We start from the raw sequence: 26,877 nt of genomic DNA, 5'->3' as shown, positions 1-26,877 counted from the left end.
CAGAAGTGCTTTACTCACCCACCTGCTCCCAGAATGTGCCCAACTCTCTCCTCATTCATTTATCAGTTCAGATCAGAAACCTGCAGGAAAATGCTCATAGTGCCTAACAAGTTGCTTTTACAGAGTAGGTGCCACATGTATTTTCCTTTGGTATATGGAGTTACTGAACATAACACAATAGGAGCATTTTGATTTGTGTCACTTAAGTGGAGAGGATTTCAAAATCAATGCCTATCTTTTGTCGGGGAGGAGAGAAGCACAAGTTCTTACCTGGGGAGCTGTCTCCACACCAATCTTCACAGGTGTCCCCAGAGACAAATGAGAATGGAAGACTTCTCAATAATGCAATTACATTTTAATGCAGGCAGTTCAACAGGATCTAACAGAGTGCATTTAAGTATGTCTCCTCCAGAAATTGCTGAGCTGAGGCTTGCAAGGTGAACAGTGCACAAAGCAAAATCTTATGGTGTCAGCTCTCATGAAATCCAACCCTTCCTCTCTGGGTTCAGGGTGAAGGAGCTGGCTCTGCAATATTCAGAGGCTGAGCTACCCCCACCAAATGCCAGGTTGCTCTTTGCCCCCACAGGCCCTCCTATGACACTACAATGTGTGTGAAACTACCAGGCCAGATACTGGTAGGAGAGTAAGACTGTGTAGACAATACTTTCTTCTCTTCTCATTTTCAATAAGAGCAAGATTGTAGGAAAGATATAGATGAGATCTGATTTATAGAATCTGATCTATTTTCTTACACATATGCAGAACAGAATATCACATGTATGGAGTGACTAAAACTGTTAGAACTCTCCTTTTTTAGTGTAAGCACTGCCATCTCCACTGACCATTCTGAAGCTTCAGATAAGCATCCTAAATATGACTCAATATAGGCACTTCTTAGTTTCACTTTTTTTTTTTAAAAAAAAGTTATTTTAATTGATTTGAGAGAGAGAGAGAAAGGGAAAGGGAGAGAAAGATAGAAACATCAATGATGAGAATCATTGATTGGCTGACTCCTGTACACACCCCACTGGGGATCAAGCCCACAACCTAGGCTTATGCCCTGACCGGGAATCTTACAGTTACCTCCTGGTTCATGGGTAGACACTCAATCACGGAGCCATATTGGCTGGGCTTAGTCTCACTTGTATAAAGAAGAACACGGAGGCCCAATATGGCTGAATTAGATAGAATTTAAACCCAGAGACTCTTCACTCCAATGTGCTCACTGCCTCACATTAACTCTTGCTCTACCATTCTCAGAAAAGAAAGGGGAATTCATAGAAGTGATATTTTGAATATCAAAGCCACTGTGCGAAACAACTAACAAGGGAAGTTTGACACTATCTCTATCTTGTCCTCATCACATTAATCCTTGCTTACACATTAGTTTCAGTGTGGAGGCAACAAGAGTAACTCTAATCAGAGGAGCAGAGACAGGTGTAACTGGTGTCCAGAGAGAAAGAAGAGCTTGAGTGCTCCTTCAGTCCATGGATCAGCACAACACAGGTTTGCATATATTTTTTTCTGCTCTTTCTAGGAGTCTCGTCCCTCCTAGACTATTAATTTTCAATCTTATCTCCTGGGTTAAAGTCATTATGATCATTTATTACTCTTTCTCTAAAGCCAAAGGCCAATGAAACTATTCTGTCACTATCAATAGAGTGGGCCCCTTTGCCCCAAGTAGTGTCTGTTTCTCACTAAAGTTGATTACAGCAAAAGAGTGGGATCCTTCTGTGCCCAGTGCCTGAAGTCAGACCCCTAGTCCTCTCTCTCCTTCAGCCATCACCTGCACTCAGTCACTCAGAAGATTCCAGGGCCTCTACCCACAAGCCTTGTATCTTAAACTAGTTTCTCAACCTCTCCAGGTTGTTTCCCCAGCTGTCGAGAGTGCTTTCGTACCAGATAACCAAGCACTGTTCTGCTCTTCCTTGACTCTGTGCTTTTATCCTTGCTGTGTTATATGAAGTAATGAACAGAAATTTTCTTACATTCTTTGGGATAAGGTACAAGGAAAGGGGTTCAGGAGCTCTGGTGTCAGTCTTCATCTCTGTGTTTTTCCCTGGGTAATGGAGTGAGGTGCTGGCAATGATGATAGAAGCAGCCTAGCATAGTGGCTCAGAGAGAGAACAATGGGGCCAAACTAACAGGATTGAGATCCTGACTGCATTACTTACCTACGATGTGACCTTGGACAGACTTTTTCATCTTTCGTGCTCTTTTTCTGTATATATGAAGAGCAGTAAATAATAATACTTGGTAGGGTTTTGAATTCTTCCTGTGCTCAGTTTTGGGGGGGCAGAAACAAACAAGTGTGAGAAAGATATGGAGAAATTGGGACTTTTGTGCACTAGTGATAGGAATGTAAAATAGTGTAGCTACTGTTATAATCCTTATGAGAATTCCACACAAAAAAGTACACCTATCTTATTCCCCAGCTATCCCACTTCTGGGAATGTATTCACAGGAGTTGAAATCAGGACCTTGAATAGCTTTCTTCACTCTCATATTCATTGCAGCCTTATTCACAATAGCCAAGAAGTGGAAGCAACCTAAGTGTCTCTCAACAGATGACTTGATCAAGAAAATGTGGTCTACTGATATATATATAATTCAGTCTTTGAAAAAGAGAAAAATCCTGCCATATGTGACAATATAGGTGAAACTTCAGGACATTATGCTAAATAAATAAGCCAGTCACAGAAGGACAAAGAATGTATGATTCCATTTAAATGAGGTATCTAAAGTAATGATGCTCATAGAAGCTGAGGATAGAGTGGTACTTACTGGGAGCTGGGGAGGGGGAAGCATAATGACTTGCTCAAAGGGCAAAGTATGTCTGTTGTGCAAGATGAAAAAGTTCCAGAGATCTGTTGTACAACATTGTGCATATAGATAACAATACTGTGCTAACCACTTAAATATTTGCTAAGATTCATTATTATTATTTTTAATTTAATTTTTTATTGAATTTATTGGGGTTATGTTGGTTAATAAAATTATATAAGTTTTTGGTGTACAAATCTAAAATACATTATCTATATATTGTATTGTGTGTTTACTATCCCACGTTGTGTCTCTATGTCTTTTTCCATCATCATTTATCTCCCATTAACCCTCTCTAGGTTCCCCTATCCACATTTCCTTCTGGGAATGGCTATATTGTTTTCTGTCTATGAAATTTTTTTTTTTTTTGCTTAATTCCTTTACCTGTTTTACCCAGCCTCCCTACTACCTCTCCTCTGACAGCTATGAGTCTGTTTCTATTTTGTTTGTTAGTTTATTTTGTTCATTAGAATCCACCTTTAAGTGGAATTTTATGATATGTGTTTTCTCTGATTGAACTATTTTACTTACAATAATATTCTCCAGGTCCATCCATGCTGTTGCAAAAGGTAAGATTTCTTTCTTTTTTTATGGCTAAGTAGTATTCTATTGTGTGTGACATAGCTTTTTTTATCCACTCATCTACTAATGGGTACTTGGGCTGCTTCCAAATCTTGGCTATTGTAAATAGTGCTATAATAAAAAGAAAGGTGCATATATTCTTTCAAATTAGTGTTTCAGAGAATGTATGCACGCCTATGTTTATAGTAGCACCATTTACAATAACTAAGATCAGTAGATGCCCATCAGTTAGTGAGTGGATAAAAAAGCCATGGTACATTTATACCATGGAATATTATGCAGCAGTAGAAAAAAAGAATTTCTTACCCTTTGAGATAGCATGCTAAGTGAAATAAGTCAGTCAGAGAAAGACAAGTATCACATGATCTTACTCATATGTGGAATATAATTAACAAAATAAACTGATGAACATAGCGGATCCAGAGACATGGAAGCATAGAATAGAGTGCAGAATCTTGGAGGGAAGAAGGGAGAATGTGCATGGGTGGGAGGTAATCAACTGAAGATTTTGTATGCATATATGCATAACCTATGGACACAGACAATAGGGTGGTGAAGGCCTCGGGTGGGGGGTAGTGGTGGGCTAGATGGTGCCAATGGGGGGAAAAATGAGACATATGTAAGACTTTCAACAATAAAGATTTATTTATTTATTTATTTATTTATTTAATTTTTTTAAAAATATATTTTATTGATTTTTTACAGAGAGGAAGGGAGAGAGATAGAGAGTTAGAAACATCGATGAGAGAGAACCATCGATCAGCTGCCTCCTGCACACCTCCTACTGGGGATGTGCCCGCAACCCAGGTACATGCCCTTGACCGGAATCAAACCTGGGACCTTTCAGTCCGCAGGCCGATGCTCTATCCACTGAGCCAAACCGGTTTCGGCAATAAAGATTTATTTTAAAAAATTAGTGTTTCCGGTTTCTTCAGATAAATTCCTGGAAGTGAAATCTTGGGTCATGAAGCAGTTCCATTTTTAATTTTTTGAGCTTACTCCATACTGCTTTTCAAAATGGCTGCATTAATCTGCATTCCCTTCAAAAGTGCACAAGGGTTTGCCTTTATCCACATCTTCACCAAAATGTGTTATTTGTTGATTTATTGATAATACCCATTCTGACAGGGGTGAGGTGATATCCCATTGTGGTTTTAATTTGCATTTCTCTGGTGATTAGTAATGTTGAGTATCTTTTCATATATCTAATGGCCATGCTTGTCCTCTTTGGAGAAGTGCCTGTTCAGGTCCTTTGCTTATTTCTTAACTAGATTGTTTGATTGGTGTTGAGTTTTATAAGTTCTTTATAAATTTTGGATATTAACCTCTTATCAGATGTATACACAAATAAGTTCTCTTATTCAGTGGGTTGTCTTTACCTTTTGCTGATGGTTTCCTTTGTTGTCCAAAACTTTTAAGTTTTATATAGTCACATTTACTTTTCTCTTTTGTTTCCCTTGTCCTAGGAGATATATCAGAAAATATAATGCTATGAGAAATGTCCAAGATATTACTGCCTATGTTTTCTTCTAGGATTTTTGTGGTTTCAGGTCTAACATTTAGATCTTTGATCCATTTTGAGTTTATTCTTGTGTAGGGTATAAATGAGGCCTACTTTCTTTTTTTTTTTTTTTTGCAATGTACCTGTCCAATTTCCCCATTGACAACAACAATCCACATGGAGATAGGAGACCAGGAGAAGTGTTAGGGCAGTGTGCAGTTTAATAAAGAGTATCACTGAGATCCAGAAGTGTAGGAAACAGAACAAGATCAGGGTTCACTACAGCAAGTTCTGTCTATTCCAGGTCTGCTGGACCCAGGGGAAATTCATGAGCCGGGACTGTGTCAGTCCTCTTGACCACCCACACTGCTTCTACAGAGCTCACAAAACATGAACTGCTTTATTGCTGATCATCGTTCCTTTTTTCTTTGCATCCATCCACATGTTTCTCCTGCTGTAGGACCAACCCACTCAACACTGTCTTGTGTTCAGGGCTGCTTCAAAGAGGCACACATTGCCACTGGTTCCAGTCACAGGGCAAGCGGACATGGTGCAGATTATGACTGGCTTTCTGTATGATACTGTTGGCTTTGTCTGTATGGTTATATACAGGAAAGCCAAGTTTATCCAAAGCCTGAGTAGTGACAAACAACATATGGGATATTAGACCCTGGCCCCGGTACTCAGGCAGGGTGGCCCCCATTCGTATCTCTCCTGTCTGGTCCATCAGGTTCCAGCACACAGGGCTTCCCTCAGGCCCCAGAAGACAGAAGGAGGGGAAGGTCTGAATACAGCGCTTGATGAATCTCTGGCTTCTCTCATTGCCACCAAAATGCCAGAATTTATCCACCAGGGCAGCATGGGTAACATCCAGGGAGGAGAGTTTAAACAGCTCTTCATTACTGTTAGAAAAGAGAGATGAACAGCCTGTAATATCACACACACTGTGTAGGATTATATTTATTTTCCTCAAAATTATCTCTGGGTAATGCATCTATAGCCAGCATGCACGGATGCATAATCTGACTTAGCTGTGCGATCTTTAGCGGGCAACATAATGTCTCTCTGTCTCCATTTATTTCTTCATAAAATAGGGATATTAAGAGCATCCTTAGTAAAAGCAGTTCTGAGAGGGAAGTTCATAGCATTATAGGCCTAGCTCAAAAAAAACCCCAGAAAAATTAATAATAGACTATTTAACCCTACACATTAAAGAATTATAAAGAGAACAACAAGAAAATCCCCAAAGCAAGTAAAAGGAAGAAAGTAATGAAGATTAGAGTAGAAATAAATGACATAAAGACAACACACACACACACACACACACACACACACACACACACACACCACAAAAATAATCAATGAAATCAAGAGCTGGTTCTTTCAAAAGATAAACAAGATTGATGAACCTTGAGCCAGACTCATCAAGACACAAAGAGAGAGGACTCAAATAAATAAAATAACAAATGCAAGTGGTGAAGTAACAATTGACATCACAGAAATACAAAGAATGGTAAGAAAATACTATGAACAACTATATGCCAACAAGCTGGACAATGTGAATGAAATGGAAAAATTCATAGAAAACAGTCTTCCAAAACTGAATAAGGAAGAAGAAAATCTGAATAAGCCAATAACTACTAATGAAATAAAAGCAGTAATCAAAAATCTCCCAGCAAACAAAAGCCCTATTTTGGATAGCTTCACAAGGGAGTTTTACCAAACATTCAAAGAAGAACTAACACCTACCCTACTCAAACTATTCCAAAAAATCCAAGAAGAAGGAACACTTCCAACCTCTTTTCATGAGGCCAGCATTATCCTAATTCCAAAACCAGATAAAGACACTACAAAGAAAGAGAATTATAGGTCAATATCCCTGATGAACATAGATGGTAAAATACTCAACAAAATTCTAACAAGTTGGATGCAGCATTACATTAGAAAGATCATACACCATGACCAAGTGGGATTTATTCCAGGGATGCAAGGATGGTACAATATCCGCAAATCAATAAACCTGACATATCACATAAACAAACAAAGAGACAAAAATCACATAATCATAGCAATCAATGCAGAAAAGGCATTTGACAAAATCCAACACCCATTTTTGATAAAAACTCTCAGCAAGGTGGGAATAGAAGGATCATACCTCAACATAATAAAAGCCTTATTTGACAAACCTACAGCCAACATCATATTCAATGGGCCAAAACTAAAACCATTTCGCCTAAGAACAGGAACAAGACAGGAATGCCCACTTTCACCACTCCTGTTTGACATAGTACTGGAAATGAATTGTAGGGAGGCAAGAGTGAATGTAGGAAGGAAAGTAGTGAAAGATGTGAGTAGTGAGAGCATCTTTTTTTCAAACTCACATGAATTTGGGTTTGCCAGTTTTAAGAGTAAAGTTGTTTGCCTCTGGCAGGGAAGGGAGCAGTCTTCTGGCTGTCTTGGGCATCATATAGAGGATGCATTGGGATTGCTTGACTTTGACCTGTTTTATGGCTGCAAGATTGCGTATTTTCTCATCCAGGCTGGACTGTGAACCTAGAGGGGGGTAAAGTAAGGAGACAAGTGAAATACTACAAAACAGAGGTAATACTAGAAATCCTGACTCTATGACTGTGAAATCAAAGGAGAAGTGATAGTTAAGAATAGTAGCCATGCTTGCATAGGCACATACAACATGCCCAGGTATTGGTCTAGTACCATATTTTATCCTTACATTGACCCTATGTTATACATACTTTTAGTATCCTCATTTCTTTTTATATCCAAAAAAATCTGAATAATGGACTAGTTACATCACTTGCTCAAGATCACAAAGAAATTAACCTGCAGAGCAAGGATGCCACCCTAGGGAGCCTGACTCTAGAGGGTATGATTATAAGCATGACAGTTGTCCTTGTCACCTGGGATGTGCTTTATGGCACAAGATGCTATCATTCTTATTCTGGGGATGGAGGCCATAGGGGTAGCTCTGCTCTTATACCTAATCACCCTGTGGGATCCAGAATATGACTGCAAAAATATATCCTCAGCTAACAAGAAGTTTACTTACTCACATTTCCCTATATGAACCCCATAATTTGCAGTTTGAATTCTACCACCCTGAAGAAAAAGGTGGTGGCAGCTGATACAAGAAATGAACATCAAGTTGAGTGTCTAGGGTTTGGTAGAAGGAATAAATGTAATAGATGAATATTCTTGGGATGAAAAGTGATCCACCAGGTATAGACATTAGCTGTCCCAGCAGCTAACACACATCCCAGGTTTTTAACTTACTTTGGATCTGTAAATGTTGTTTCCAATTGATGACGTCTGATGTGCCAAGGAATTCTTGACAGTCCTTGGGATCCTTGGAATAGATTTGGTAGGTATTGGTATAATGATCAAAGTAATCTGTCATCTCCTGTTTCATTGAGTAATGTGAGATAAATCAAATGGTTTATAACAAGGGACTGGAATACCTGAGTTTAGGATTTTCATTATACTACTTTACTACTTTACAAACTTCAATATTGATATTTTTCTTAATATGCTATCAATATCTGTGTATCGCTTACATAATAAAACCACGTTACATATTTACTCAATTATTCAATTTCTGATTAAGAAAAACTTGCTGAACTGGATATTTATATCTTGCATTACAAGTTTGAATCAACCAAACTGTACTGCTTTAGAAAGAATTCTTCTGTAATTCTGGAATCCTCGGGAAAAATAAAGTACTCTTATCAAAGGCAAGTTTCCATTGCAAGAGTAAATCTTACTCCATTTTAAAGAGTCTCAGAACAAATTGATTATGAACATGACAACATTAAAATTGAGACAGATGAGGGAAACAATGCTAAACAAATTAGCATTCTCACATACGTATGATAATGCTATACAAATTATAGAAGCTCAATGTCTTTGAAATGCAAACTACAATGCACTATTATTTAAAAAACTAGAGGCCCGGTGCACAAAAATTTGTGCATTCGGGGGGTGGGGCGGGGGGTGGGGGTCCCTCAGCCCGGCCTGTGCCCTCTCACAGTCTGGGACCCCTCGGGAGATAATGACCTGCTGGCTTAGGCCTGCTCCTGGGTGGCAGAGGGAAGGCCCAATCCCTAGGTGCAGCCCCTGGTCGGGCTCAGAGCAGGGCCGATTGGGGAGTTGGGGCGCCGCCCCCTGTCATGCACAGAGCAGGGCGGATTGGGAGGTTGCGGGGCCACCCCCTGTCACTCACAGAGCAGGGCCTATCAGGGGGTTGGGGAGCTCCCCCTTGTCACACACAGAGCAGGGCAGATCAGGGGGTTGGGGCACCGCACCTTGTCACACTCAGGGCAGGGCCAATGGGGAGGTTATGGCTCTACCCCGTCACACACAGAGCAGGGCCCATGGGGGGTGGTTGGGGCACCACCCTCTATCACCCACAGAGCAGGGCCGATCAAGGGGTTGGGGTGCCGCACCCTGTCACGCACAGAGCCGCAGGGCTATCAGGGGGTTGGGAAGCTCCCCCCTATCAGGCACAGAGCAGGGCTGATCAGGGGTTTGGGGTCCCTTCCCCTGTCATGAACAGAGCAGGGCAGATAGGGAGGTTGTGGCCCTGCCCCCTGTCACACACAGAGCCACAGAGCGATCAGGGGGTTTGGGCGCTGCCCCCTGTCATGCTATCCCGGTGCTGGGAGGCCTCGCGGCTCCGCTGATCCCAGTGCTGGGAAGCATATTACCCTTTTACAATATAGGATAGAGGCCTGGTGCACGGGTGGGGGCCGGCTGGTTTGCCCTGAAGGGTGTCCTGGATCAGGGTGGGGGTCCCCACTGGGGTGCCTGGCCACTCTGGGTGAGGGGCTGAGGGCTGTTTTCAGGCTGACGGGTGACTGAAGCTCCCAACCTCTCCTTTTTTTCTTTTTTTTTTTGTTATTCTGGGCCAGCTTTAGCTCTGAGGCTTGGCTCCAGCTCTTAGGCCTCGGCTGCTGAAAGCAGGTATCTGGTTTGTTTGGGTTCTATAATCGAAACACTGTTTTAATTCCAGCTCTGAGATCCCGGCTGGCTGAAAGCAGGGATCTGCGTTTGTTCTATAATTGAAACAATGTTGCGGTCCTGCTGGCTGAAACCCAGCTGGCTGAAAGCAGGTTTCTGGGGTTTTGTTTAGCTTCTACATTTGTAACAATGTTTCAAACTGCAAGCTCAGAGGCCGGCAGCGGCAGGCTCCGTCACTGAAACAAGCAAGCCTCATGTTTGCTTCAAGCTGCATGGCTGCCGGCCGCCATCTTGGCTGGCAGTTAATTTGCATATCACCCTGATTAGCCAATCGGAAGAGTAGCAGAGGTATGGCTAATTACCATGTTTCTCTTTTATTAGATAGGATAATTTGCATTTCCAACAAAGTTGATATGCAAAATTTATTCAAAAGTATATTCTCAAAATTATTATATACGAGATGGAATTATTGGAAAATGAAGGAAGGAGTTAGAGAACAACAACTCAATGAGGGTAGAATGGCCAAAAAGTGTTATACAGAAATGCACTGCATTAATACAAGGAAAATCTATGCTTTTAAGATCAATTTGAAAAGTAAACATTTTTTCATTTTAAATTTCAATTGAGCTAAATATCTTCATTTTGTATGCTGTCTAGTTTGGTATTTTCTGAAAAGCACTATACATTTACATTTTATTTGTAAATATTTTATATTAAAACTAGAGGTCTGGTGCACGAAATTCATGCACGCCAGTGAGGGGTGGGGGGAGGTGAGGGTCACCTCAGCCCAGCCTGCACCCTCTCACAGTCCAGGAGCCCTTGGGGGATGTCTGACTGCTGGTAGTTGGACATCCTTAGTGCTGCTGCAGAGGCGGGAGAGGCTCCCGCCACTGCCGCTGTGCTCGCCAGCCATGAGCCTGGCTTCTGGCTGAGTGGTGCTGCCCCTGTGGGAGTGCTCTGACCACCAGGGGGCAGCTCCTGCATTGAGTGTCTGCCCCCTGGTGGTCAGTGCATGTCATAGCGAGCTGTTGAGTAGCCTTAGCATATCATTAGCATATTACGCTTTGATTGGTTGAACAGATGACCGGACACTTAGCATATTAAGCTTTTATTATATAGGATGATATTATATAGTTATATATTCTTGCATACATAAGTTTTTGCTTTATATTTTCTATATGCTTTATAACATACTGTATATGAAATGTATGAAGTACTTAGTTTGGGTAATTTTATTTTTTCTCTTCTTAAGTTTATTTATTAACTAGAGGCCCAATGCATGAAATATGTGCAAGGGTAGGCCTTCACAACCCCAGCTGCCTCAGCCCTTGCAGCCCAGGCTGCTGCCTCCTGGCCCTGCAGCTCCACCCCCTGCCCACTGGTAGTTCCAGAAGGTCATTCCGCCCTCTGGTCTAATGAGCATATTAGCTCTTTATTATATAGGATGGCAGTTTACATTCAATATTATTTTGTAATAGTTTCAGATGTACAGCATAGTGCTTAGGTAATCATATACTTTACAAAGTGGTCCCCTGATGTTTTCAGTACCCACCTGGCAGCAACATAGTTATTACAATATTATGGACTCTATTCCCCATGCTGTACTTTATATCTACACGACTATTTTGTGACTACTAATCTGTACTTCTTGATACATTCACCTTTTTCACCAAGTTCTCACACATCCCTCCCCTCTGGCAACCATCAGTCTCTTCTCTGTATCTATGAGTCTGTTTATACACTGTTTGCTCACCTATTTGGCTCTTTCATTTCCACATATAAGTGAAATCATATGGTATTTGTCTTCTTCTGAATTACTTATGACTTATTTCACTTAGTATAATACTCTCTAGGTCCATCCATGCTGTCACAAATGGTAAGATTTCATTATTTTTTATGGCCGAATAATATTCCATTGTATATATGTACCACCACTTTTATACCCACTCATCTATTGATAGGCACTTGGGTTGATTCCATATCTTGGCTATTGCAAATAACACTGCAATAAACAGGAGTGCATATGTATTGTTTGAAATTAGCAATTTGGATTTTTTCAGATATATGCCCAGAAATGGAATCTCTGGGTAATAAAAATAGCCTATTTTTCAGTGTTATTTTCTCTGCTTAGTTCCATTTTTAATTTTTTGAGGAAACTTCATACAATTTTCCATAATGGCTGCACCAGTTTGCATTCCCACCAAATGATTCCCTTTGCTCCACATACTTGCCAACACTTGTTGTTTGCTGATTTATTGATAAGAGACATCCTGACAGGTGTGAGGTGATATGTCATTATGGTTTTAATTTGCATTTCTCTAATGGTTAGTGACATTGCACATTTTTTATATGTCTATTGGCCATCTGTATGCCATCTTTGGAGAAGTGTTTATTCAGGCCTGCTGTCCCCACCCCCCCCCTTTTTAAAAATCAGATTGGTCTTTTTGTATATGTGTTGAGTTTTATTTCTGGGCTCTCTATTCTGTTCCTTTGATTGATGTATTTGTTTATATGCCAGGACCATGTTGAATTTATTTTTATTTTATGTATATTTATTTTTAATCCTTATCTGAGGATATGTTTTTATTAATTTGGAGAGAGAGAAGAAGGGAGAGAGTTCTAGTATTTGTCTCTCTCTGTGTGTGTGTGTGTGTGTGTGTGTGTGTGTGTGTGTGTGTAAAATGTTTAGGATTTCCTTTTTACAACAGCATAGTATTCCATTGTGAAGATGTACCACCGTTTTCTTATCCACTCATCTGCTGATGGACACTTAGGATGTTTCCAAATCTTAGCTATGGTAAACTGTGCTGCTATGAACATAGGGGTGCATATATCCTTTCTGATTGGTGTTTCTGATTTCTTGAGATATATTCCTAGAAGTGGGATCACTGGGTCAAATGGCAGTTCCATTTTTAATTTTTTGAGGAAATGCCGTACTGTTCTCCACAGTGGTGCAGCAGTCTACATTTCCACCAGCAGTGCAAGAGCGTTCCTTTTTCTCCGCATTCTCGCCAGCACTTGTCATTTGTTGATTTGTTGATGATAGCCATTCTGACAGGCGTCAGATGGTACCTCATTGTTGTTTTGATTTGCATCTCTTGGATAATTAGTGACTTTGAGCATGCTTTCATATGTCTCTTGGCCTTCTGTATGTCTTCTTTTGAAAAGTGTCTACTTAGGTCTGTGGCCCATATTTTGATTGGATTGTTTATCTTCCTTTTGTTAAGTTGTATGAGTTCCCTGTAAATACTACGCTGCTGTAAAAAAGAAGGAATTCTTACCATTTGCAACAGCATGGATGGAACTGGAGAGCATTATGCTAAGCGAAATAAGCCAGGCAGAGAAAGATAAATATCACATGATCTCACTCATTTGTGGAATATAATGAACAACATAAACTGATGAACAAAAATAGAACCAGAGTCATAGAAGCATTGAACAGACTATCCAACCTATGAGGGAAGATGGGTGGGGGGCGAAGTGAGGGGGTAAGAGATAGACCAAAGGACTTGTATGAGCATAACCAATGGACACAGATGGGGGTGGGGGCGCAAGGGCATTACTGGGCAGTGGGATTGGGCAGGGAGAGGTCAATGGGGCAAAAGGAGATTTATGTAATATTTTAAACAATAAAGAATTTAAATTTAAAAAAATATTTAGGGTTTTCTATATAAAGTATAATGTCATCTGCAAATAATGACAATTATACTTCTTCCTTTCCAATTTGGATCCATATATTTCTTCTTCTCCTTTATTTTTATTTATTTATTTTTTTTGTGCCTGATTGCTGTAGCCAGGACTTCTAGTACCATGTTGAGTAAGAGTGGTGAAAGTGGACATTTTTGTCTTATTTCTGATCTTAAAGGAAATGCTTTCAGATTTTCCTGTTTAGTGTGATGTTAGCTATAGGATTGTCATATATGAGTTTGAGATATTGTTTAGAAGCTGGTACTGAAAATGTATCGCCGGCATTGCAATTTGTTCTTTATATTTCCCTAACATTCTTCATATTTAAATAACCTATTCTTCAGTGTTATTTTCTCTGCTTAGAATGTACCTTCTGTTCTTGTCAAGCTGTCAAAAACCTATTTATCTTCAAAATCCAGTTTGGGTGAAATGGTTACCAGGAAGATTCCCTTCGTCTCCCTCCATACCCTGACATCTAGGCTTGAATCACTTCTTATCCAGTGTTGCTTCTGTTACTTGTATGTTCATGAGTGTTTTCATACATTTTCACACCATATTGTCATTTATTTGCTTACCTATATTTTCCTTCAGGCTGTAAACTCCTTGAGGACAAGGACCTTTTCAACAGCATCGTGATTTATTTCTCTGTCCCCTGGGTCTACATTGCCATGTGCATTGTAGACACATGCTAGTATAGCAAATAGAAGTGCATGCATTTCACATGTGGCACCTTACCTGCTCCGGAGGGCGGACAACTACTGTATTAAAATCAGGCCACTTGTCCACCAGGGCCTTTAGCTTGAACATGTTTCCTTGGTTCATGTGGAAGACAGTCCCATAAACCTGTAGCATCATGAGAAAGTGAGGGTCAGCTTATTAGGAAGGGATGACCAGTGCCCTGTTTTACCCGGATAAAGATTATTTCTATGAAATCAGGATAAGTAACTGGTAGGGCACTTACTTCAAACAGTCTTCAGGTCCTACTTTATTACTCCAATAGAAATAGATTTTTGGGTCGAGCCCTGAGGATAATTATGTAGTCAAATATTTAGATATATAAAATAAATTAATTAAAAATCATTCACTATCACACTGTAGAATTTTGTGACATATTTTTTCATTTTATTCCACTTATTTGCATAGTCACACCCAATTTTTGAATAATGAAATTACCTAATTTATATTTGTTTAACATCTATCTTCTTCCACACACACATCTATCCTATATAATAAAGAGCTAATATGCAAATGGTCATCACGCCCTCATATCATCACGCCCTCACGCCACCACACCATAACTGCTGAGACGCTCAACACTGGGGAGAGAGGAATGGGACCAGCCAGGCACAAATGAGCTCACGAGAGAGGAACAGGGGCCAGATAGGCACAAATGAGCTCAAGAGAGAGGAATGGGGACCAGCCAGGCTGTGGCCCGGGAGAAGGACAAGCCGTCTGCCCCACAGTCCCAGGCACCTTCAGCCAGCCCAGGAGAAGCCGGCCTGGGTCCTGGGTGCCTATGGCCAGCCAGAGGGAGGGAAGCCCAGGTCCCGGGTGCTTGCAACCAGCCAGAGGAGGGAATCTTGAGTCCTGGGTGCAGGGTGAGGCAGAGGCAGTTAAGAGCGATCAGGCCAGCAGGGGAGCAGTTAGGGGCAATCAGGCAGGCAGGTGGAGGGATTAGGGGTGATCAGACAGGCAGGCAGAGCGGTTAGAGGCGATCAGGCAGGCAGGCAGGCGAGTGGTTAGGAGCCAGCGGTCCCTGATTGCAAGAGGCAGTCAGACATCTCTTGCAGGTTAGGCTGGGGGACACCCCCCCCACCCCCGCCCCACACGAATTTCATGTACCAGGCCTCTAGTATATATATAAAGAGCCAGAGGCCATCACATCTGAAACAACCAAACAAATGACCAAACAGGCTGAGTGGGATGACAAGGCCAGCAGGGGGGTTAGTGAGTGACGACCAAATGACTGAGCAGCAGGCTGCGTAGGGCGACCAGGCCGGTAAGGGGGTTAATGAGGAACGACCAAACAACTGAACAGCAGGCTCTGTGGAGCAACCAGGCCAGCCGAGGGGTTAGTGAGTGATGACCAAACGCTGAGCAGTAGGCTGTGTGGGGCAACAAGGCTGGCAGAGGGGGCAGTGAGGGGCAACCAGGCCAGCAGGGAAGGCCATCAGCTGCTACCAAGCTGGGGGGCAGGGGCAGTTGGTAGCAACCAGGCCAGCAGGGGGGGCAGTTGGTGGCTACCAGGCCAGCAGGGGGTCAGTGAGGAGCAACCAGGCCCACAGAGGGGGGCAATTAAGGCCAACCAGGCCAGTGGGGGAGGCAGTTAGGGGCAACCAGGCCAGTTGGGGGCAGCCAGGTTGGCAGGGGGGCAGTTAGGGGTGATCAGGTCAGCAGGCAGGGGTGGTTAGGGGTGATCAGGCTGGCAGGGGGGCCAGTTAGGGGCAATTAGGCAGGCAGGCAGGTGAGCAATTAGGAGCTGGCAGTCCTGGATTGTGAGAGGGATGTCCAACTGCCGGCTTAGGCCCGATTGCCAGGATCAGGCGTAAACAGGCAGTCGGACATCCCCCAAGGGGTCCCAGATTAGAGAGGGTGCAGGCTGGGCTGAAAGGACCACCCCCCATGCATGAATTTTGTGCACTGGGCCTCTAGTACACACTATACAATTATCATATTTTCTTTCCTTTTTTTAAGTCCATACCAGAGGATATGTGTTTGTTGATTTTATAGAGGAAGGGAGAGAGAAACATGGATGTGAGAAATAACAGTGATCGGTTGCCTCCTGTACACACCCGGAATGGGGATTTAACTTTCAACCTATGTGTGTGCCCTGATAGGGAATTGATCCTGCAACCTTTTGGTGTATGAGACAATGCTCCAGGCAACTGAGCCACCCAGCCAGGGCACAATTGCAAGAAACCATCCACTGTCAAACACTATCATGAAAGTGCAACAAGGAACTTGGAAGGCTGATGAACCTTGAGTTTTAGCAAGGCCTAAACCTATGCACTGATTGTTCTGCCTAGAGAGTGGTGGCTCGAAGCAATTTCCTGACCAATAGTCTCAAACTAAATCTTTACTAATATTTACTGACCTTTGAGATAGTCTGTTTGCTACCAGATTGCCATGCCTAACTGAGGGCAAGATGTGTATCTAAAATTTAATAAAAGCTAACAGGTCCAGGGCTTTGGGGAGCTTCTCCTCTAGAGGGAAGTTTCTGCCTAGCCCGCATGCCTTCTAAATTCATATTTCTTGTCTAGTGTTTTCATTTGTGAATGGCCCCTTCTCCAGATCTTGAATTCTTGCCATGCTGGATGTGGCACACAATGGTCATATTTTTGACAGTGTAGTGATTTCTTTTTCAAGGGCACCCACTTTTCCCTTCATTCAAGGGGTCTAGGTTTGTAATCTGGTTCAAGCCTGGGAATTAATTGAGAAGCAGTATGATTCAAGTAAGACCTTTGAGTTTATGTAAAATACTTGCTGTAACTCCTGATAGTAACTCTTCAAGAAGAGTTGGATATTAATTTTATCATGTTTTATTTGGTAACCCTGGTAAAGATTGAGAAACAGCTATCAAAAAGTATAGACTTTCTGGTTTTACTCATTTTACATCCAAGAACACTGAGAATCATAGATGTTTAACTTCTGCAATGTTTCCCTGAAACAGTAAATTGTGGAATCACAACAGTCTGACTCTAGATCCTGCCTTCTCCACAGTTACCCTATCCTATGTTAGTCAGAACAATCAGTGATTTAGATTTATACTAAGTGCCTGTGGGCTTAGTCTACAAAAGATTCCCATATTAAGTGATAAGTCAGTGATAGGTAATTTGTGCTTTTCACAGGCCATAAATTGTAAAAATTATGGGCCTAGTTCTGATAATAGTATGTCCTTATATATCCTTATAATGTCTATTGGGTTTGTAGTAGTGTCCCCTATTTCATTCTTTATGTGGGTAAATTGTCTTCTTTCTTAATTTCTTGGTCAGTTTGTTTATTAATCTTCTCAAAGAACAAAATTTTGAAGTCATTGATTTTCTTAATTGCTCTTCTCTCCCCACATTCATTGATTTCACTCTTATCTTTTATAATTTCTTTAATTCTATTTGCTTTGGTGTTACTTTACTCTCCTTTTGCTAGTTTTTAAGGTGAAAACTTGAAAGATTGATTTGAGACCATTATTCTCTTATAGAACAAGCACTGAATGCTATATATTTCCACTTATCACTGCGTTCGTTGCATCCCAGAACTTTAGAGATGTTGTACTTCCCTTTTCACTCAAATAAAGTATTTTAAAACTTATCTGGGACATTAAAGCATGATTTATTTAGAAGTGTATTGTATAATTTCTAAATATGTAGATATTTTCCAGATACTTCTCAGGTTTTGTTAAATTTTAAGTTTAATTCCATATTGTTTAGGATATACTGGATATAATTTCTAATCTTTTAAAATTCTTAAAAATATGGCCTATTTTTGTAAATGTTCAATGTGCTTTAAAAAGTAATATTATTCTACTGTTGTTGAGGAAAGTATTCCATAAAAGTCAGTTTAAGTTGGCTCATAGTATTGTTCAGCTCTTCTCTATTCTTACAGGTTTTATATTAATTCTAAACATTATTGAGGGAGAAGCGTTGGAGTCTTAAATTATATCTGTGGGTTATGAGCATAACTAATGGACACAGACAGTAGGGGGGTGAGGGCATGTGCTGGTGGTGGTGGTGGGAGTGGCCAGGGAGAGGTCAGTGGGGGAAAAGACTCATGTAATACTTTAAACAATAAAGAACTTCAATTAAAAAAAAGAAACCAAATTATATCTGCGGGTTTACCTATTTTTTCTTTCAGTTCCATCAGTTTTTACTTCAGGTACTTTGAGCCTCTGTTGTTAGGTGTATACATTTTAGCATTTTTTGTTTTTGTTTTAGTAAATAGGTACCTTCATTATAATGCAATGGCATTTTTTATCCTTGGTAATATTCTAGTCCTTTTGTAACATATGCTATTGCCAAAAAACACAAAGCTCTCTACGGTACAAGGTCATTGATCCATTTCTAAAACTAAAATGTTTGTGTCACCCCAAACTAAACCTAATTCATCTGTGTTTGACAAAATACAACTTGATCTGTTATTAATTGCAAAGAAGAATCATAATGGTTAATGTTTCACTACTCATTTGATTTTCAGAAAGAATGATTAGAACCCTAATGAGTTAGTTACAGCCAGCTTTGCAATTCTGGAAACACTTGCATTGCTATCTGACATAGTTCTTAGAAGGGCCGAAGGGAATGGTTTTGGGTCATCACATAGCAAAGATCATAGCGCGTTCAAATCATAGTGTTGCCACTCACTACTTGTGTGATCTTGGTCAAGTCATAGAACTGAGCCTCCAGATTCTCTTTGGTTACATGGATATAATATACCTGCTTGGCAGCAAGATGATGTGAACTATGTGAGATGCCAGATGAGTGAATGCCTGGCACAGAACAGGGGCTCAGTGAATGCTTATTCTCTTTCCCACATATTTCATAGGCAGTCACTATTCCTGTTTTCCCTAGAAGGTTCCACTCTCACCTTTAGGGACTCAGGGAGGAATTTCCTCAAGGATTTCTCTAGCATCCGCAGCATTCGTGGGTCTTGTAATTGGAACATCTTGGCAGGTACCTTATCCTAAAGAGGGGATCAAGAAACATCAAGGAATGAGAAGTGCTGGAATACATACTAGTACAAAGGCACAAAGAAGACACAGTAAGCAGTTCTAGCTAATGGTCTGGCCTTTATCCCAGTAATTGCATTGGTGCCCCATTCATCCCACTCCTCACCAACTCTAAGGAAGGATAAGTCTGGCAAAAAGCATAGGTGCCTCTTTCTGAAGTTATTTTTCCAGGGATGGAAATGGCTGGGGAGGGGGGAGGTATCAATTGGGGAAAGAGACGACATATGTAAAACTGTAGACAATAATAAAAAAATATTTCTGAAAATATTATTTTGATTTTTACATCATACAGCACTCTAGTAATTAATGATCCACAGAGATTAAGAAATATATTCTCTAAGGATGAATGACCATCCTTCGAGATTAAGTTTCCATTCATGACAAGCCAGCCTGACTTTGCCAATTAGAAGCTATATGCCATATGGCAAGTTACTTAATTCCTCTGTGCCTTGGTTTTTTCCTCTATAAATGACAATGACTATAGTACCTGCACCACAGAGTAACTGAACAGTTAAATAAATCAGTACATGTAAGGTTCTTAGAAGAATGTCTGGGACATAGTAAGCACTCAATTAATGATTATAATCAGTATCCTGTTGATTATTATCATTAGTAGAAGCAACATTTAACCACACTGTCATCCAAAAAGTCTATTGAGTGACTCTTTTTCTACACAAGAATTTGTGATGTTCAAAAAGGAGCCCAGAGTGACAGTTTTCCTTGACGGTCGCCGTTCTGTTTGCTGTAACCGATCTGCAACATTTCAGGAAAAGACAGTTAAAAAAAAAAAAAAAAGAAGAATTTGTGATGTGGTTTAAATGGGGGAGAATCCATGGAATCTGGCACATGGTAAATCAGGTATGACTTATCATTATTTTCCTACTCTAAGACCCATTCACATGAAGTTTATGCTATATATGGTGCCATAGGGGATAACTTTAACTTAACATAAAAAGGGTGGAAAAGTGACAGTTCATCTGAGATTATTAAAATTACATTTATTTTTATGCCCTTCAGTTAATAATTGATCTCATCTGAATTATAGTCCTGGTACCAGAATCTACATTGTCCTTTTGAAGCTCTAAGCAGGGAACGTAATTTTCCTAGTCATTATTTATCCAAGGGGGAAAAAACCTGACTACCTTTAGAATGTTCAGGATTTAAAAAAATAACATTTGCATGATACATGTACAAATTGTGCTATATAAATGTCACCTGAACCAGCATATTCCTTCCTAGGGACTGTTACATTTTCTGTTACTTATCTACCAATGGAAAACTCTCGGTTTTTTTCCCCACATTTATTTACCAATTCAGAGCAAAAGCCTGACTTTAGTCCGTCAAGAATTTCTCACAGAACTAGGGTACTGCCCTATACACCCTAGGTTCCTCATACAGGTTCCTCAAATGGAAATGCTTTCTTTTTCCCTGCAAAATTCTGATTACTAATGAATTCTGAAATGTTCACGCACACCCAGCAGTAGCATTCTGAATCACTCCCCTACAGAGGGGAAGCAAAAGGAGACGAGGGGTCCCAGAGCAATGATTCTCCCTTGTTCTCACCTGCAAAGCTGTTCTCTCATTCAGTCTCTGCAGAGATCCTCGGGCAAAGACAAGAAGCAGCAGATTATTCCAGAAGGTGAAATGTGTCCTCTGAGTGTAGTGATCTAGAAGAGTGTACTTTGATCTGTTTCCTCCCCCAACAGGTGAGCTGATTTCTTAATAGAACCCGTGAAGCACGCTGTGGAATCTTCAGGCAGCAGAGTGTGAGGTGGAGAACCTCCCCCTGGGTCCCATGTTCAAGGACGTGGCTCTGTCATCAGGTTGTCCCACCACTTTATTGACTTTTAAACTTCCATTAATGCCGGAAGCTAACTCCAGCATGTCATAAATGCAAGAAGTTTCATCAAAAGGTTGATGGAGCCCTAGCCAGTTTGACTCAGTGGATAGAGCGTTGGCCTGAGGACTGAAGGGTCCCAGGTTCGATTCTGGTCAGGGGCACATGCCTGGGTTGCAGGCTCGATCCCCAGTCAGGGGTGGGCAGGAGGCAGTCGATCAATGATTCTCTCTCTCATCATTGATGATTCTATATCTCTCTCCCTCTCCCTTCCTCTCTGAAATCAATAAAAATATATTAAAAAAAAAAAAAGGTTGATGGAACCTTAAGGATTGCCTGCTGGAAATGGCTAAGGGCATTTCCCCACACCTAAAGATCTGCATAGATGATTGCTTGCTGCCTCTGAGGGCATTTTAATCTACATTTTATTGCCTCCTAGTGGCCAAACACCTGAACAGCCATAGGTAGGCAGTTCCCCCAATCTGACAATGGATTCTGTGCACTAAACCTTGCCTTTGATCTGTATATCTACTTTGCCTTAGGACAATTTGTATGAATAAAAAGCAAGGGATCCAGAGAGACAGAGGACTTGGTTTCTTTAGCTAAGTCTTCTCTGGCTCCCCAAAATGCCTTCCAAAATTATGTTTCGTCTCTAGACTCTTTAATAATTTACAGCAGCCCCTTCTCCAGATTCCTGAACCCTTCTAGATGCCAAGAAACACACGCTGGCACATTAACTTTTCTGTATTCTCCTCAACATATCCTGTGCACAAGCAGGTTGAACTAATCAAGAGTAAACAGGAATTCCAAGGAGGCTCGCTCATAGATAGAGAGCAGGCTGACAGCTCTGGGATGGGGGAGAGTGTTGGGAGTGTTGGAGGGATTGAACCCCCCCCCCCCAAAAAAAATGAGAGAGAGAAAATTCACGGACATGGACAACAGTGGATGGGGTGGGTGGAGGTGAAAGAGGGCTTAGAGCAAGCCTATCAAACTCAAAGGCTAACACGGGCCAAAGAAACAAGGTTGAAGTTTATGTGGGCCGCAAAAAAACAAAAGCTTCAATTTTCATATAAATGTAGGTTTATTTCGATAGAGACCTGCTGAATACAAAGGGCTGAAATAAATGAGTAATCATTAGCATAAAATAATAGGACATTTTAATAAAAATTAATCTTTTTTCTTGAACATTAACTTACCAGATACTAACTGCACAAATTAATAAGCGTAACGCAAATAAATCTATTTTTCTTGTTCTCTGAAAGCAAAATATTTCCCTGTTGCGCGCACCAAACAAGTCAGTCTAAGACTAATGATGTGGCAATCGGCTGCTAGACTATTTGCTGCTAGTATTAGTGGAGAGAAATGGTGCACCTGCATGTAAGGCGCGTAAGGGACATGAATGCAACATGATTATAGTAATCAGTCATTAGCGGACGTTGTAGCTCATTATTAATAATTATGTATAACAAGATATTGTAAAAATTAAGTTATGAAATTTTTATTAAAACATTACTTATATACCATTATATTGGCTGGGCCACCAAAATATTCGTTGTGGGCCACGGACCGCAAGTTTGACCTGCTTGGCTTAGAGAGTATAAATGGTGATGGAAAAAATGAAATAAATTAAAAGGGTCAATTTGTACATTTTTTTTAATTAATGTATGATGCAACTAAAATCCATTGGAAAAAAAACCAAAAGAATTTATAATATAACCAGGAGGATTAAATATGGTCATGTTTTCAGTGTCTCCCATATTAAGTGTTCCATTCACCTACTTCCAGAAAGTGCCCAAAATTCTCTTCATTCATTCATTTATCTATTCAAATCTGTAAGAAATTTTTCAGTGCCTAACGAGTTGCCTGTTACAGAGCAGGTGCTAGATGTATATTACTGAAGTTGAAGTTATTTCTTATCCTAAGGCACAGGGTATTTCTGAACATAACACAATATGACATTTAGGTTTGTGTCATGTAAGTGGAGAGGATCACAAAACAATGATTATGTTTTTTGGGGGAGGAGAGGAGCATGAGTCCTTACCTGGAGAGTTGTCTCCACACCAATCTTCACAGGTGTCCCCAGAGATAAATGAGAATGGAAGACTTCCCCATGATGCAATTACCTCTTAATGCAGGCAGTTCAACAGGATCTAACAGAGTGCATTCCAGAAATTGCTGAGCTGAGGCTTGTAAGGTGGACAGTGCACAAAGCAAAATCTTATGGCGTCAGCTCTCATGAAATCCAGCTCTTCTTCTCTGGGTTCAGGGTGAAGGAGCTGGCTCTGCAAGGTTCAGAGGCTGACAGTGTGCCATCTGAGCTACACCCACCAAATGCCAGGTTGCTCTTTGCCCCCACGGGCCTTGCCATGTCTCTGCAACGTGTGCGAGACTGCCAGGCTGACACTAGAAGGAGGGTCAGATTGTGTAGACTATACCTTCTTCTTTCCCTTCCCATTTCAAGTACCTGTAATAAGAGCAAGGTAGTAGGAAAGATATGGATAAGATCTGATTTGCAAAATCAGATCTATTTTCTTACACATATGGAGACCAGAATATCACTTGAATGGTGTTACTAAAGCTTTTAGAATCCTCCTTTTTTAGTATAAGCTGTGCTCTCACCACTGCCCATTCCGAGGCTGCAGATAAGCATCCTAAATATGACTCAATGTGGGCACTTCTTAGTCTCACTTTCGTAGAGAAGGAAACTGAGGCTTAGTGTGGCTGAGTTAGGTAGAATTTAAACCCAGAGCCTCTTCACTCCAATGTGCTCACTGTCCCACGTTAACTCTTGATCTACCATCCTCAGAAAAGTAAGGTGGGATTCATAGAAGTGATCATTTGAATATCAATGCCACTGTGTGAGACAACGAAGGAGGGAAGTTTGTCGCTGTCTCTATCTTGTCCTCATCACGCTTATCCTTGTTTACCACATTAGTAGAGTGTTTCATCATGGAGTCAACAAGAGTAACTAATTCAAGGAACTGGGACAAGGTAGCGAAAGTAAAAACAGAGAAAGTGCAAAAAGCTTGAGTGCTCCCTCAGTCCATGGACCAGTACAGAGCATGTTTGCATTTTTTTTTTCTGCCCTTTTTAGGAGTCTTGTCCCTCTTAGAGTATTAATTCTCAATCTTATCTCCTGGATTAAAGTCATTACAATCATTTATTACTCTTTCTCCAAGGACAAAGGACAATGAAAGTATTCTGTCACTATCAACAGAGTGAACTCCTAGGTCCCAGTAGGGTCTGTATCTCACAGTTGATTACAACAAAAGACTGGGATCCTTCTGTACCCGGTCCTGGAAGTCAGACCCCTAGTCCTCTCTCTCCTTCAGCCATCACCTGCACTCAGTCACTCAGAAGATTCCAGGGCATCTACCCCCTTCCCTTGTATCTTAAACTAGTTTCTTTACCTCTCCGGGTTGTTTTTACAGTTGTCAAGAGTGCTTTCATAATGAAATTACCTAATATACATTTGTCTAACATTTATGCCCTTCCACACACACATACACATACTATACAATGGTCATATTTTAATGTCCAGAAACACAAATCTTATATAATCATTTTAATGACTTTATAATCCTAATGTATGAAAACCCAGGTTCTGTAACGACTGACTGAAGGCTGGACAGAACACCAGAAGTCAGTCCTGCAGTCAGTGCTGGGTTGCCGTGGTGACCCAGCACTGACTGCTGCCGGCGCGGGCACAGTGACCCAGCACTGGCTGCCAAGGGGGCTGAGGATTAGGCCCAGAGAGAGGCCAGGAGAGAGAGGCAGGATCTGATCTGCAGCATCCGTTGATCAGCCATTGCCTCTCTCTTTCCGGACTTCGCCAGGAGCCGTGCCTCTCTTTCTCTTTCTTTCCAGGCCTCTGCATGGGCAGCTGATCAGCCCTGCCTCTCTGATCAGGCCCAAAGATAGGCCCAGAGACACTGATTGGCATAGAAACAAACCAATCAGAACCAAATATGGGTGAACTGTGAGGATCCAATGGCTGCCTAGGAGGTAGAGCTTTTGATGCTGACTGGCATAGAAACTGACCAATCAGAACAAAATTGGCCCGGAGGGGAGGCCAGTTGGGGGGCAAGATCAGGCCAGCAGGGGAGGGCAGTTAGGGGTGATCAGGCAGGAAGAGGCAGTTAGGGGCGATCAGGCCAGAAGGGGAGAACAATTAGATGTGAGATCAGGCTGGCAGGGGAGGGCCATTGGGGGCGAGATGAGGCCAGCAGGGGAGGGCAGTTGGGGGCAACCAGGCTGGCAGGGGAGGGCAGTTAGGGGTGATCAGGCAGGCATAGGCACTTGGGGGTGAGATCAGGCCAGCAGGGGAGGGCAGTTGGGGGTGAGATCAGGACGGCAGGGGAGGGCAGTTAGGGGTGATCAGGCAGGCAGGCAGAGGCAGTTAGGGGCGATCAGGCAGGCAGGCAGGTGAGCGGTTAGGAGCTAGTGGTCCCAGATTGCAAGAGGAATGTCTGACTGCCGGGTTAGGCCCAATCCCATAGTCGAACATCCCACAAGGGGTCCCCGATTGGAGAGGGTGCAGGCTGAGCTGATGGAACCCCCTCCCCTCTGTGCATGAATTTCATGCACCAGGCCACTAGTCTATATATACACTGAATGGCCAGACTATTATGACCACCTGATGTTTGTAGGCAAACTAGCTATAATTTTGCGCTGAAGTTGCTAGAGGGCCAGACCATTATAAATTGGGAAGCAACCATGACAGAAGTGATTTTTTCCCCTGAAGATATGGGTAAACAATGCGATTTAACAGCCTTTGAATGTGGGATATATTTGAACGTGAGTGGCCAGATTATTATGACCACCTGACATTTATAGGCAAATTAGCTATACACTGCATCATATGGGATATGGAAGCCGAAGGCCTGTTCAAACACCTTTGCTGTCTGCAGTTACCAAGATAAAATGTCTCCAATTTGCACAAGAACACAAGGATTGGACAGTTGAGCATTGGAAAAAAGTCATGTGGTCTGATGAATCACGTTTCCAGTTGCAACATGCAGATGGCAGAGTGAGAATTTGGCAGAAACAGCATGAAAGCATGCACCCCACATGTGTGAATACAACCCTTCAAGCTGGTGGGGGCAGTGTTATGGTTTGGGGCATGTTTTCCTGGCATGATTTGGGCCCTTTATTTCGTGTGGAACAACATCTGAATAGCACAACATACCTAAGTATGCTGATCAAGTTCATCCTATCATGTTGATGGCGTATTCCAATGGAGATGGCTTCTTCTAACAAGACAATGTGCCACGCCACGGTGCTCGTATTGTGCAGGAGTGGTTTCAAGAACATGAGGGAGACTTTACCTTGCTTAGGTGGCCCCCACAATCACCAGATCCCAATCCAATTGAGCATTTGTGGTATGAAGTTAAAAGAGCCATCAGGCAGCTGGTTCCACAACCATCATATCTCACAGAACTGGACAGTGCTATTCATCAGGCATGGTGTCAGATCCCTCACATCACCTTTCAACATCTCCTGGAGTCAATGCCAAGAAGAATCGCCACAGTATTGAAGGCAAAAGGTGGCCCAACGAAGTACTGATGGGCTGGTCATAATAATCTGGCCACTCACGTTCAAATATATCCCACGTTCAAAGGCTGTTAAATCGTGTTGTTTACCCATATCTTCAGAAAAAAATCACTTCTACTGTCGTGGTAAACAACCTGCTTCCCTATTTATAATGGTCTGGCCCTCTAGCAACTTCAGCGCGAAATTATAGCTAATTTGCCTACA

At 41.6% G+C, this 26,877-nt stretch overlaps 1 protein-coding gene and 1 pseudogene across 4 annotated transcripts in view; one reads left to right on the top strand and one right to left on the bottom strand.

Moving 5' to 3' along the window:
• Nucleotides 1-5,024: 5,024 nt before the first annotated feature.
• Nucleotides 5,025-26,877, bottom strand: part of LOC118664989 (glycine N-phenylacetyltransferase-like) — a 51,529-nt gene continuing 29,676 nt past the window's right edge. The window contains exons 3-9 of one of the 4 annotated variants that reach the window (XM_036325769.1): nucleotides 23,162-23,584; nucleotides 20,847-20,884; nucleotides 19,142-19,237; nucleotides 14,303-14,410; nucleotides 8,198-8,324; nucleotides 7,288-7,459; nucleotides 5,025-5,808 (exon numbers count right to left, since the gene is read on the bottom strand). In XM_036325769.1, the coding sequence (XP_036181662.1) occupies nucleotides 5,406-5,808; nucleotides 7,288-7,459; nucleotides 8,198-8,324; nucleotides 14,303-14,410; nucleotides 19,142-19,219 (888 nt within the window). In that variant the 5' untranslated portion in view covers nucleotides 19,220-19,237; nucleotides 20,847-20,884; nucleotides 23,162-23,584 and the 3' untranslated portion in view covers nucleotides 5,025-5,405. Of the gene's footprint in view, nucleotides 5,809-7,287; nucleotides 7,460-8,197; nucleotides 8,325-14,302; nucleotides 14,411-19,141; nucleotides 19,238-20,846; nucleotides 21,201-23,161; nucleotides 23,585-26,877 lie in introns of those variants that run through there. The other 3 variants (XM_036325771.1, XM_036325773.1, XM_036325772.1) reach the window with 3 other exon arrangements.
• LOC118665549 lies at nucleotides 19,940-20,062 on the top strand (annotated as a pseudogene).

This window comes from Myotis myotis, unplaced genomic scaffold (genome assembly GCF_014108235.1).
Source record: "Myotis myotis isolate mMyoMyo1 unplaced genomic scaffold, mMyoMyo1.p scaffold_m19_p_10, whole genome shotgun sequence".
NCBI lineage: Eukaryota > Metazoa > Chordata > Mammalia > Chiroptera > Vespertilionidae > Myotis > Myotis myotis.
Note: the sequence above shows the minus strand (reverse complement) of the source record. Positions and strands in the feature narration are given on the sequence as shown.